The sequence below is a fragment of the Lycorma delicatula genome, chromosome 4 (genome assembly GCF_047948215.1).
Source record: "Lycorma delicatula isolate Av1 chromosome 4, ASM4794821v1, whole genome shotgun sequence".
NCBI lineage: Eukaryota > Metazoa > Arthropoda > Insecta > Hemiptera > Fulgoridae > Lycorma > Lycorma delicatula.
This window is the reverse complement of record NC_134458.1, coordinates 20,060,130-20,074,783: the sequence shown is the minus strand read 5'-3', so window position 1 is coordinate 20,074,783 and position 14,654 is coordinate 20,060,130. Positions and strand designations below refer to the sequence as shown.

General features: G+C 37.9%; 1 protein-coding gene across 2 annotated transcripts in view; it reads right to left on the bottom strand.

Moving 5' to 3' along the window:
- Lasp (LIM and SH3 domain protein Lasp) overlaps positions 1–14,654 on the bottom strand; it is a 211,381-nt gene that overhangs the window by 108,079 nt on the left and 88,648 nt on the right. For both annotated transcript variants that reach the window (XM_075362452.1, XM_075362453.1), the window contains exon 2: positions 7,650–7,744. In XM_075362452.1, the coding sequence (XP_075218567.1) occupies positions 7,650–7,744 (95 nt within the window). The remainder of the gene's footprint in view (positions 1–7,649; positions 7,745–14,654) is intronic.

The following is a 14,654-nucleotide window of genomic DNA, read 5'->3' as shown; positions in this document are numbered from 1 at the left end:
CAAAATGTTGTTTATGTATTTTTTTTGTTGTAATTATCTTCATTACGAAATAAGCATTTTGTTATTATTAACCTAAAGTTAACATAAAAGCAGTTTTATTGCATAATCATAACAGCAATCCATTTTATGCTCATGCAGTTGTCGTGAAAGAAAGATATGAAACTATGGCATCACTATTAGAAGCAATAAAATAAAAAGAGCGTATGTGACAAGTTTGCAGTGATCTGAAAATTGTTGCGTTACTTCTTGGTTTACGACATATTGTTTTTTCTTTATCTTTGGGATAGTCATGGTACAAAATCTTATTACGAAGGAAAGAACTGGCCATTGCGGCAGAACTTTGTTACCGGTGAAAAAATGTAAAGCATTTATCATTAATTGAGAGTGGTAAAATCATACTGTCTCCACTTAATAAAAGTGTTGTAAAAACACTAGCTGGAGATGGACCAAGATTTAATCATTTAAAATAAATAAGTTTTCCAAAATTGAGTGACGGTAAGCTCACTCAAGGGTATATTTACCCCTTTAAATAGGGATGAATTTAAGAGGAGGGTATGTTTATCGGCCCGCAAATTAAAAAAAACTGCTTAATAACTCAACTTTTGACGATAAACTTCGCGAATGTGAACTAGCTGCATGGAATTCTTTCAATGACGTTGTTGGTGGTTTTGTTAGGCAACAGAAAAGATGAAAACTATGTTTTTTTAGTTAATAAACTGTTAGAAAACTACAAAAGTTTAGGATGTCATTAAACATTTATTTCCTATATATCCCCCCCCCCAAATCAACTTGAAAGTGATTGGCGTAAAATTACGGCAGTTATCGTGTCCACAAGAAAGTGAAATATATATATATATATCTATTTTATTTATTGTGTATATATATATATATATATATATATATATATATATAACTGACGATGGTTTTGGGGTCTGGGGGATGTGAAACGCGAAGACAGGTCGAAATTTTCCAGATGTCGGATCATGGTAACCATTTCAATAGGTAGCTTTCTTATAAAAACTACCTAATTGTATTAATGTATTCCAATTTAGGGCTGTCTGTGTTTGAATAGATAAAAATTTGGTTGATTTAACCCAACTTTTTAAATGAATACACATAAATAACAATTTTTTTTTTAATATTGATTTCACAGTGATTATACATTTGTCGGTAAATAATGGTATATCTCAATCGTATTACCTAAAAAAAAGTGACGTATTACACAAACTCTGATAACAGTCTTAAAATCAGCACCCTAAAATTAAATCACCATGTACGATTCCAGATGCACGAAAAACCTTTTTTTTTGTTGACTAGTGTAATCGTTAATTAGATTATTTTGAAAAACCGACTCCACGAGGGTGAACCTGAATTTAGACTAAATTTATTTTCTATCCGAATGAGTATGTACGTTCCGCATTCCACGCGTATTTATCAGAAGGACCACCAACAAATGTTGAAGTTAATCTTTAGGCAACATAACTCATAAGACCTTAACGGATTTCAACCCCCCCCCCAAAAAAAAAAAAAAAACAATTATTAAAACTGGCAATATTTCTTATAACTCGCATAAAGACGTTACATTAAATAGATTATATCTCGGCGCATAAAACCCCTAAGAGATAAACACGCCACCGATGTATAAATCGCCCAGACATTCTCCTATCCGTGGTGTCGACCTGGTGTCTGATCGTATAAAATTGGCTACGTCAACATTTTATATTAGCTTCGTCTCGGAAAAACGTACACTTAAAGAACTTTAAGGTTAACATTGAAGTTTATCACATTACAACCGAAACGTTTAATTTTTATATTTTTCGAGTCAACAATAAAAGATAAAATCGTGTGTCGCGACTTAAAGACTGGTACCGAAGAGATTTGGAATTTTTCTAATTAAATTATAGAACGTAGAAACAGAAAATACTAAGTTAATGAATATCGCTTCCATAAAAGCCGTAGCGATTCTTCCGGTTTTTAAATTTACGTATATTTATAACATCGTACATTTCAAATCCGTAGCGAATAACAACAGTTTTGCTAGTTAATTATAAAAGTGCGACGTATTGAAACAATTAGTTTAATATTCCCTGCGACCCTCGAGCGCGTTTTGCAGTATAAATAAGTTTATTTAGAATTTGGTTCCGATTCTCTAATAAAACAACGTTTAAACGTATTTTTAAGAAATTCTAATAAAAAGAACGTAAGTTAATTTTTTAATAAGATACAAACACGAAATCCTTTCTACTGGATCCTGTTTACTCGCAGAGGACGAAAGAAATTTAAACGCCTTCATCGGTCGAGTTTAAACGACCTACTAAATTAGGAAGAAAGACATTTATGTCGGTTACAAGGCCATGTTTTTGATGCGGTGCTGTAAACCGCACGTACGAGTATAATAAGGTTTTCTTAGAAACGAGGTATTTTTCTAATGAAATAATCGTACCTAGCGAATGTTTTGATTAAATATTAAATTAAAATAACGAATTTAAAGAAAGCGTTCGTTTAAAAAGTTTTATATAAAATCTAATACTAATGGAAATTTCGATCGTCAAAGATCGAAATTTCCATCTTAGGAAATATATAAATATCAAAGTCATCCCCGTTTCTACGAGTAGATCTGATGGAGCTATAAATCCGTTTCATGTATGTTTAGATCCGATGTAAAAAAACCCATACTGCTGTGAAGTCAGTAAAACTGTTCTAGTGAGGCAGACAGAATTCTGTATATGTCAGTTCGCACGACCTGTTGTCAGCAGCGATAAGAAAAAAAAAACCGACTTAAAATAAACAATACACAATGAAAATTTATAAAATCATTTTACACGATCAGATCGATTCAGAACGTAAACGAATGTACTTAATTATACAGACTATATAGTTTGGCTACCGGAGGAAAAACAGATACGGAATCAATAATGAATTCTTTCTACGTACATTACTTTATCCATATATACAGGTGTCCCATATAAAACGCAACCCATCAATCACTCATCCATGAAATTTCAAAAGTCAAGCTTACTCCCCTACTCGTGACTGAAATGGACTCGTCCAACATCTGAACATCGCGGCGACGCAGTAGAACACTACCGATAGTAACAACAATGCAATCATAACGTTCAGCGTATTGCTTGAGACAAGATAGTGTTTTCGCTAGATGTACGTATTTTCATTGTTGAGTCGTACTTCGGTACGAAATCAGTGGTTGCAGTGCAAGATTTGTTTCGCCATAAGTACCCAGATAAACCAGCTGCTAACAAAACATCAGTATTAAGGTTAGTTGCAAAATTCTGTTAATAACAAGGAACACAAAAGATCTGCGTCAGTGTTGAATACAGATACAGTCACTGAAATCAAAGACCGATTACTCGCCTCGCCAAATAAATCGATCAGACGTTTGTCTGCTGAAATTAATTTGTCTAAATCAACGGTTCATCGGGCGACCAAACAATTACAATTACGACCTTGTCGCGTTCAAACGGTTCATCGACTTCTTGAGCCCGACAAAGAAAAAACGGCTACAATATTGTCAACGGTTCCGTCGATTTCTGCGTAAGGGAATCAATGGTATGGATTCGTTATTTTTCACAGATGAAGCGTGGTTTCATTTGGATGGCTACAACAGCCAAAACAGTAGAATTTGGATTGCTGAAAATCCCCACATTTATCACGAAAAATAATTACGCCCACAGAAGTCGGGCGTGTGGTGCGCGATATCGCGGAAGAAAATAATCGGTCCTATTTTTTTCGAGTACACCATTAATGCAGAACGATATCAGGATATTTTATTTCAGTTCATTGCACTCTTGGAAGAGGAAGACAGACACTGCTGGCTACAAAATGACGGTGCGACATCGCACTACGCAGGTTCAACTTCTGATTTCGGTGAGGAATTCTTCGGTAATCGTGTTATCGTTCGAGGCTTGTGGCCACCAAGATCTCCAGATTTGACTGCGGCGGATTTTTTTCTATAGGTTTACCTCAAAGAAAAAGCCTACACCAACAAACCACGAACACTTGAAAGTCAATATTGAACAAGCTGTATTAAATATCCAGCCACAAACTTTGTAAAAAGTTACAAGAAACGCTGTAAAAAGAATTGAAACTTGTATTGAAGAAGATGGCGGCCACTTTCAACATTTACTCTAGATGTAAGGTAATGGATGGTAATAATAAAAATTAGATTTACATTACAAATGCCTTTTTATTATTTCAATACCTACCAATAGAAGGTTGGGTTGCGTTTTATATGGGACACCCTGTATAACAGATCACGAAAATTGTCGCGTTTTGTAAAAATGCGATATAATAAATTTTTCTGTAATTACTTCTACGCTCCATAATTTGGGTAAAAAAATCTTCTCACCGCCAAAAACAACACGCAGCTAAAATGCGAGCTTTATCTGTACGCTTAGCGTATTTCATATCGTTTTACGGTAGGTCTTTGAAATAATATCGGTATCCGCCTCCCAGATAATGTAAAGTTTTCCACAGAGACAAAGATTTCCGTTCCATTTTTCTGCTTTTTCTTAGCGACTTTCTATTAAATCAATAGGAAAAGCCTTAAATTATCGTAAACGATTGAATATAATACATCTTTTTATAATCGATTAAAAAAGTTTAGGAAAATTATTATAACAGACCAAATATTAATACTAATAATTTTAAATGAAATAACCGAGAAATTCTAAGCGTGCACAAAAAAAGGGCAGAGAATTGGTTTCATTACTGTAACTGTAATGTCGCAAAACGACGATGAATATACACATTTAGTGTTTGGTGAATTCCTTTATACGTTAAACATAAATGACTGCAGAAAATACCGAAACGTCTTTAACTTCTCAAATTCATTTTATTTCAGATTATACAAACTGTAAATGGAGTTTAAACGTTACAACTTTCTAAATATCATGCGAGCCACTCCCTCGGTTTCATTAATTACGAAAAAAGACAAAAAAAACACCGACGACACCTTTTTTTTAGCTTGTGAGTGGCCAATTTCCCCGTGACCTCTAAGTTCCAGGGTGGCCTGAGTTCTGGTCGCCCCCAAGAGCTGGGCAATCGAACATCGCGTGTTCGTTCGATTGGACCTCCCCGCAGATGCACGGCTCATCAGCTGCCAAGTAGAACCGAAACAAATATCGATTTAAATTTACATGGTTGGAGAGCCCTCAGGCTCCCATTGCCCGATGGAGATGCATACCATCACCTCAGATCCTGTATAAATCTATACAAGGATCTTCCCTTAATCGTGGCGTGCCATGCTTCCATCGTGAGGCTGTAAAGCCTCCTTCGCAGGCGGGAGATGGGCAACTGTTCGAAATTTAGAACCGGTGCATTGAGATCACGGTTCCGCTACGGTACAGGCCCGGCTCGAAACCGCATCTCAAATACATCGGCCTTACTGCCTGTTCGCAATTTCCATATGGCCGCCCGAACTTTCACCACTAAATCGATTGGGAGAGCCTTTCTCAATTAAGTGGTAGCCTCGTAGGAGGTTTATTTAAAAACACCAGTGCATACAATTAAGGCTCTGCGCTGGGCACTCTTTAAATTTTGAATAAGTGATCGATTTCTATCCAACCTATGCGCCCAGACTGGCGCCGCGTAAGAGGTCATACTCTCGAAGACACCTCGGTACACCAAGTACATTTGGCGACCCGACAGCCCGTAGTCTTTCCGAGCAATCCTTCTAAGTTTGTGCATCACAGAGACAGCGTCCGCCGCAACTTGCTTAATGTGGTTGCTAAAAAGCAACTTCTCATCAAACAAAACACCTAGGTACTTATGAACTCGAACTCGACTGATTACACAGCCTTTATACTTAATGTGAGGGTTACGACTGTATGATAATTTGTCTGCACCCTTTAGAAGCATAAACTTCGTCTTGGGCACAGAAATCCTTAAATTTTGAATGTCCATCCAGCCCTCTGCGGTTGACAAAGCTGCCTGTGCTCAAACTTCTAGCTGCGGTCGTGAATTACCACGAACTAACAGGAGACAGTCATCGGTGAAAGCCTAAGCCGTGACTGCTTCTGGAAACGTCAGTCCCAAAAATCCGTCGAATACCAGGTTCCACAGCAAGGGACCGAGAACGGAGCCCTGCAGGCTTCCCCTGGTGACGGACTTTTCCACAACTAGGTGCGCATCCTTAAAGAGAGCCGTGCGATCTGACAAGTAGTCCCGTACTACGGCCTGCAGGGCTTCGGGAACATTGCGGCGTTCCAACACATAGAGGACAGAACTCCAACACAAAAAATAAATGCTGCCTTTATGTCCATAAAGATTGCCAAAAGATATTTACGGTCGGCGTTTTCCACCTCGGCAAGAGCATTTAAGATGCAATCCTCGGTGCCAACCCCTTTCATGAAGCCATACTAGCCTCGAATTAGAAATGAGTTCATATGGATGCTTTCCCAGAGCCGTTCCATAACTAGCCTTTCAAGCAACTTACCGATTACCGACAAGAAGGCTGATGGGTCGATAACTGCTGACCTCACTCGGACCCTTTCCTGATTTTAAGAGCACCCTCACCAAAGACACCTTACAACAAATCGGAAAGCAATCCCAGTTTAGGCACCCCGACAACAGACTGCCAAGCGGCTCTCTTATGACAGGCAACAGATGATATCAAATACCCGGGTCAATTCGGTCAATTCCCGGTTCCTTTCTCAGTGCCATTCGAGAAACCACCCGGTCTATATCATCGGGTTTTACAGCCGGTACGCCACGGTATGGTCTCACTCGCCCTAACGCCGACTTATGCTTCACGCTCCGGAGCTCTGGAAACAGAGTATCCAGGAACGCCTGGTAAGTCGCCACAGATGTTAAAGTGTTGTCACTACCACCAAACCCGCATCGAACATTGGACAGCATGTGCAATGGCTTTGGTCGATAACATGACTTCGGGAGCTGCCAGGGCTTGCTTTGCAACTCACGCATGGGGACTTGCCAATACTTGAGTTTGGCTTCCTTGATGGAATGAACTTACTCATTACGGGCGCACCGGTAGATCCGCAGACCCTCAGCGCGCACGTCATTGACGATATTTCTCGTTAGCTGGCGACGCTGGTATCTTCTCCTAGCGGACCTAGCTCTTGCGCGCAGCAAGCTAAGGTCAGAGGACCACCACTTTTTCCCGGGTTTCCGCCTGCGTTTAACAGACAGCTCCCAGGAAGCAGTGGTCATGACGGCTAGTTAAAAAAAGAGACAGACTTATAGGCCACATACTAAGACATCCTGGAATAGTCGCTTTAATATTGGAGAGACAAGTAGAAAGAAAGCATTTTGCAGATAGGCAACGTCTGATATATGTAAAACAAATTGTTAGGGATGTAGGATGTAGGGGGTATACCGAAATGAAACTATTGTCTTTAGGTAGGGAATCTTGGGGAGCTGCATCAAACCAGTCAAAACTGAAGACAAAAAAAAATTGTCCTTAAGTAACTACCTTAACAACCCTGACTTAAGATTTTTTTTTAAAAAGATGTATATTGTAAAAAGAGAATATTGCAACGAAATAAAGCGACAAGCTTTATTCCTTCCGTTTGCAAGGTTTTATTTAAAGCAAATTAAATTTAAATTTTCACACAACAATAACGCTTAAGAAAAATAAAAATAAAATAAAATAAATAAATAAGCAATATACTTACGCTTCGCAGTACGGATTTTTATTAAAGCCCTTATAATTTCTCATATTTAGAGTCATGTTACATACTTGACACTTGAAACACTGTTTGTGCCATATCTACAACAAAAAAAAGTACCGAAAACAAATAAATTAAGACAGATTTTCAACAAATATGACGAAAAATACAACATGATAACAGGATTTAAACAAGTAATAATTCAGGTCGTCTGTATACGTCCAATTAACCGGTACTAACGTTCTGTTCTTCGGGATCGTGTAGCGACAGAGGATAAATGGATTTCTACATCGATGTTCATCAAAACTAAATTTACGTAATGATTTTAACCGCTTTAGGATTATCGATCGAATTTCTACATAAAATATTCCAAAAACAAAAAAAGAAAAAGAAGCTAACATAACAGTATAAATACGACGACTCGACAAGAAAAATCGCTCCCGGAAATGGCGTAGCCGCGTTCAAGAAGAATCATAATCTCACGCCAGGCTCGACAGAAGAAAACTAGGAGCGAAGCGATCTCTAGCCGATCCGAATTCATAGTTCTATCGGCGTGCCCATGCTTATTAAAATATAGATAATATTCGGCCTTACAACGACGCCTTCAATCAGTTAATCGCTGAGGTTTGCCGCACAGCGAACATCGTTAACGTAAAAAAAGCGAATCTAATCGGTGCCTTTTGTACTTCATGCGGTTTAGCGTCGATCGGAATCGATAAAATGTAAAAGAAGGTAGAGTGAAAACTACTACTGAATTCACAGATTAAATTTACGTGCCGAACATTAACGTTCACGTTTACTATTTGTGTATTTACAGCCGTCTAATCCAGTTATGAACCGTAGTAAAGTACATCGACACTTGTTTCCTGTTTTAAGCGATGATCCCGATTACGATCCGTATTCGCATCATATAAAGAGGATACAAGCGTAAGTGTGGACAGATCATGGCAAATAAACCGAAACCGTTTACAAATAAATCTTAAAACGCTTACTTTTTTGGTCTTTTCGACATCACCTACCCGAATACAATCGTTATGTTCTTAGCAGGACAGTTTTATAAGCAGCCTACTGGCCGCGTTATGCTTATTAAGGACCCCGAATCAGCCGTTAGCCCTCTCCCTCACAGGAAAATAGCGAGCGACACTACAAGTCCAGGCGTATCTCGGCGTGAAGGACCTACGGTAAGATTCGATTTAGGCCCGCAAAATCGAAGATAGGAAAGAGTAGGCAACCGAGAATAGGAAAACGATATGACGGCTGGAAAAAGGCTATCTACCCTCGGAAGAACCGTAATACGAGACGAACGACCGTACGTAGAAAAAACCTTTAAATTTAAGTCTCTTTCGGGAGGCGAACAGCATCATTATATCGATATAATCCCTCAAATCGGGGGTTTTTACCCGGAAGAGCACAGAAGATTGCCGATCAGTGACTGTGCCGCCGTCCGGTTTTGTATCGTATCGGCAGATTTCAAAATTTTTTATCGGTTTCTATTTACAGATGAATTTTTTATTCGCATTATTTACATGTAATTTTTTATTTAATACTATTTAAATAATAGAACGCGGTAAAATCTTTCTCTTATCGGCATACGCGAGGAGAATCGTCGCTATGCATATTCGTCAGATATGACCTCTGACAAATATAATTTCTTTCTTACCGTGTATAGTAGAGGCGCCATAGATCAGGTAGAGAGTTTCTAATCGAACGACCTCTTCTACCCCTGAAATCGGTCGACGTGGAAGTATCGATAATATGAACTGTAAACCGTCCGATCCGCACCCGCTACAAGCAAATAATTTGCGATAAACCGAGTTTTAAGTTGGTATAACCGAAAAAGAATCTAGCCATGTTCTATTAAAAAAAATACACGTTCATAAATACCGCAACAAAAATTACACCTGTTGTTACAATCGCACCGACAATTAAGGTACTTATAGCGTACGGGATCGACTCTGGTTACAAAATTTCCAGACCCACCCGCCAAGGCTGTAAGAACTTGACTAACAAGGTAGTGAATTTTAACGCGCCGATTAATAAAAAAAATGCGATGGAATCATGTTTAAAAAAAAAGTAAACTTTTCCTAAATTTATTTTTTCTAATAATTTGGATAATTTTTTTGAAAGTGTAATTCGGTAGATGAATCGGCATCTTAAAAAATATTAATTCCATTTTAATAGAAACTTAGCTTGAAGGGTACTATAACAAGACTCCGATTTTTTGTTTACCGATGCGAGCCGTTTTAAGGCAGAATTCGTCATCGTTAAATTGATCGTAGTAAAATAGGTAGTCGATAAGATATCGAGTTTGTTTCGGTTACAATCGATCTTAGAAGTGCCCAGTGCAGAGCTGTAATTGTATGCGCTGGTGTTTTTAAAACAACCTCCTACGAGGCTACCACTGTATTGCGAAAGGCTCTCCCAATCGAATTAGTGGTGAAAGTGGAAGCCGAAGTATTTGGGATGCGGTTTCGAGCCGGGCCTGTACCGGGGCGAAACGGTGATCTCAATGCACCGGCTCTAAATTTCTAACAGTTCCCCATCTTCCGCCTGCGGAGGAGGCTTTACAGCCTCGCGATGGAAGCATGGCACGCCACGATTAAGGGAAGATCCTTGTATAGATTTATACGGGATCTGGGGTGATGGTACGCCTCTTCTTCGTTTTTAAGAGTAACGGGAGCCCGAGTGCTCTCCAACCATGTAAATTTAAACCAATATTTGTTTCGCTTCCGCCTGGCAGCTGATGAGCTGTGCGTCTGCGGGGAGGTTCAGTCGAACGAACACATGATGTACGACAGCCTCTTGGGTAGGCCAGAACTCAGGCCACCCTGTAACTTAGAGGTCACGGGGAAAATTGGCCACTCACAAGCGTCAATGTGGCGAGAGCTGCATTGTCGTACCGTTCCTTGATGCGGTTGCATTGTTCAACCATCAGTAGTTTACCTAAGGGAATAGACTCCTATCACGCTGCTGTAGAAAGCTAACCGACAGATATGGCTGGCTACCAGCCAAATTAAGACTCCAAGCGCTTAAATGTTTGATAGGTACTTGCTGGCATTCAGCGGCCTAAGCGTGGGAGCGAATTGCTATCTTTGACGAGATAAATTTAATTATTGATAGTCATATATGTTTTAGTAGTTGACGGGGTGCGCCTACACATTTTAGTGATATATGACAAGTGGGTTGTGGGAAACTCAAGCGAGTGGTGTATGGCACCACGCTTTCAGGTTAGCTCTAGGAGCTAGTTAGGACAGTGGTCGCTGAACCGTTTCAAGGCTCAGTAGCCGTTTGTGGCACGACCGAATGGCGTGGTGGCGGTAGAAATAACAAGCTAATACAATCGATCTTAATAACAGTAAAACTTATTTTAGTGTCGAGAAAGTATGTCACGTGTGCATCATACGTTATAAACAATACAGGAGAAGCGATTTTAAATGCTAAGTATTTTTGCCTTAATAACAGAATTTCGACGAAAAATATCGTCACATATCGTTTTACACGCGTGAAACGATATTCACACTACAGTATACGCTTCAATTTCTAATAATAAACAGTTAGGAAATTAAAAAAAAAGAGTTGAACTGCAATTTAAAAAAATAATCGCATAGTATTAAATAATTAATACCTAAGAAAAAGTAGGCGGGATAAGAAGAGATGAATCCCGAGTCGAACGGAATGAAGTATTAGCTTTCACCGAGGATGACAACAATGCGGATAGAATATTAATGTCAGCCGAACAGCGTGAAACAAATTATAAATGCCGGTAGAATGATTACTTTGATTTTTTTTTATAAACGAAAAAAAATGAATAAACAATCTCATAAATCGATTATGTTTGAAACGTTAGGAAAATAGAACGGATTCAGACTATAGTAACCTTTAAAAATACTATTCGTATTTTACCGTTAAAATCGTCCGCATACTAAACTTTCAAACACGGGCAAAGTTTTACGAACATCTAAAAAAACTATACACCTAGCATACGTTAAACTACTAAAACGCAAGTATTTCCCTACCCCCAACGGGAATTTAGTTTTTTTTTTATTTACCCGTCAAAATTAATGTTATTAACTACACAAGGGTTAATATCTATTAAGACAGTATCTAAATCCTTGGGTTAATTATACTTCGTTAATAATTCTAGTCTATTCGCGAGGGAGGCAGACGATTCGAGGTCCATCCGGACCGGTCAGTTATCTTCAATTTATTATCTCGGGGCCGATATTTTTGGTTAGATTTTAATCGACGACCTATTTCCCGAAGATTTAACCGGCAACCGAGGTAGATACATTCCCTGCAAAACCAAATAATACATGGCTGCCTACAAACTCTGAATCGACAAACCTGTGCAGGATATTTGGAGACTTCCAAAATATAACGGTTAATGTAAATTCGTGTTATCAAAAATTATTAATTCTACCGATTCGGTCACTTCACACAGTATCTGGATTCATAATTTCTTTTTACAAAAGTAATTTTTGACCGAAAACTGACTTTTTTCTGAATAAGTTTCATAACTTAACCGAGAGATTTTTTCGTAATTATTATTCATTTCAGTATAAATAATGCGTTCCGTATAGTTTTTAAATCGAGTAATTTATTTTTTCCCCTCCCTCCAGTAAATTTATTTTCTTTTATCCGTAGTTAATGCGGTTAAGCGTAAAACATGTTTAATTTTAATTCTTCTCTTGTCATTTTTTTCTTTTTAAACGCAATATTACTGGATATTACGAGCTAAAGTGCATTACCAAAATTAGTTTAAATTATTGTAAGATTTCTAATCGATATGCGGTTTCAAAAAAAGCGATAAATTAAGCAGAATGCAGGAATCTTTTAAATATTCAATAAAAATAAAATGTAGCCGCCAAGTTAGATACTCTAAAGCGAACGAGATAAACGGTACGAGAACATTCAAGAAAAAAATTATACAGATAATGAACAGATTTATTAATTGCAAACAGTAAAATATTTAAGGTATACGTACCTCAGTACTTTATAAAGAGCCATGTCTTTTTCGTTTGTACCCGGTAACCGCGAAAACTAGTGAACCGATCATTATAAAAGTTTAACTGTAGCCTTCTTACAAACACTGGAATGTTTACCACAGTTCAAACCTTACCCTTCTCACTTCTATATAATAAATAATAAGTAAATAACCTAAAACTTCTTTTACTATATTTAATGTCGTCTATATCGATCATCGTCTACGTCGAATCGACCTCTTCAGATAGTTACGGTGTGATTTTTTAAACCAGGGTTCTAATAGAAATTGTGCTTTCAATTTCCCGGACCTTCGACATATCGAACAAATCGTAACTTTTTCTTGCAGTACATTTCATTGCATCGCAGAAAGGAAAATAAACAAATTTTCATTATTGTTTAATACGGCTTCCACCCTCCCTGTAGCCGTCAATACGCCTCCTTTACATTAATACTAAATGAATAAGTTACAAAACTAAGAAATCAGAGAGAGTTAAATAAAATGTTAAAAATGTATAAAAGTAATGTGTGCATGCTATGAAACGAAGAAGGACGTAACTTCTGATCGAATGCACTCGATATGCGATGAACTAAATTACTACCTTCAAATGAAATAATTGCACCGAGGAACTAGAAAAGAAAATAAATTAAATGAGGTCGATATACAACTCGCTCGGTAAGTGCACTTCAAAGTAGTGTTTGTAAAAAGGTAACTGAATAAAATTTAAATAGGAACATAAGGACAAACCGAACTAACTTTAGTCGACTTTGCATAGGAATTAAACGAGAATATAAACAGCATGACGTCGACTAAAAAAATAAAGGAACAAAACAAACTCTTTTTTTGATAACATCACTTAGGAAGAAAACACACGATAATCTAAACTTAAGATAAGGCAAACACCAGAAATATTTCTTTTGACACCGCAATACACTCAGAGTTCACTTCAAAGAATCCTCTAACATTTGATATTTTAAGTCGATCGTCTCTTCTTCAATTTGCTGTTTGATTCTAGACACTTTTCTTTCTTCTTGTAACCTTTTCAGCCGAATCCTCATTTTTTATTTATTAGGAACATCCACATTCTTTACAGTTTTCCGAATAAAGGTCGTAACGCTTTCTCGCACCTCCGACAGCGGCCGCATTTTCTGATCTATTTTATCTCTCTTGAAACCTCCGTAAAACTTCACAGCGTCATAAACAACCCTTCGGTTCACAATACTTTGTTCTTTTTTTGGTTTTCAGACAGTAGAGATTTGTTCACAGAAAATACTGAATCCACACTAGCATTACCGTGTGAAAATATTAGTGCTAGTTTCACAACTTCCCACAACTCGGAATATTTCTTGTTCTTACACGACACGGAAACGTGAAAATCATCTAGTCTTATTTCTTCTTCGTCTGCGTCGTGAACAGAATCTAAAAAAGTATCAAACTCTCCTTTGAGACCGTTCTTTGACTCGTCGCAGAGGTAGTCGTATTGAGTTTAAGATTTTTCAGCTGTATCTTCTAAGATTCTATTTTTTCATAGAGAACTTCAAGAAGATTGTTCATTTGGTTCTTTCCAAAATTAGGTTGTGAAATAATCATTTCAGGGTTTAGAGAAGACAGTCAAGCAACAGCTTTGAACTTCAGCGGGCTTCTCCGTTGAAGTTCTTGGATCGTTTTTACTAGAAAAATCTTGCACGGTCTCTAAAGTTTATAAGTCCGTCTCAGACATACGTTCACTTTTTTTTTTTAGTTTTTTACGGTTTGGAAATCGATGCCGATATTTTTTGTACGAATAAGTTTTCCCTATATTCTATGTCCACAATAACAGCTTCACCAACTTCCTACACGGGAACACAAACTCATCCTCCTCTACTCCAAATCCCACATAGCTCTTTGCATTAGTGAAAGTGCCTCTAATACCAGTCTTCAACTGCGTGAGTCTCTCCCTCTCATCCATAAAAGAATCCAAAATCGGTACAAAAATCATCCTGTCCGACCCCTTTGAACTCTCCTCCACAAGCACCTTCGTAAAGGCTGTT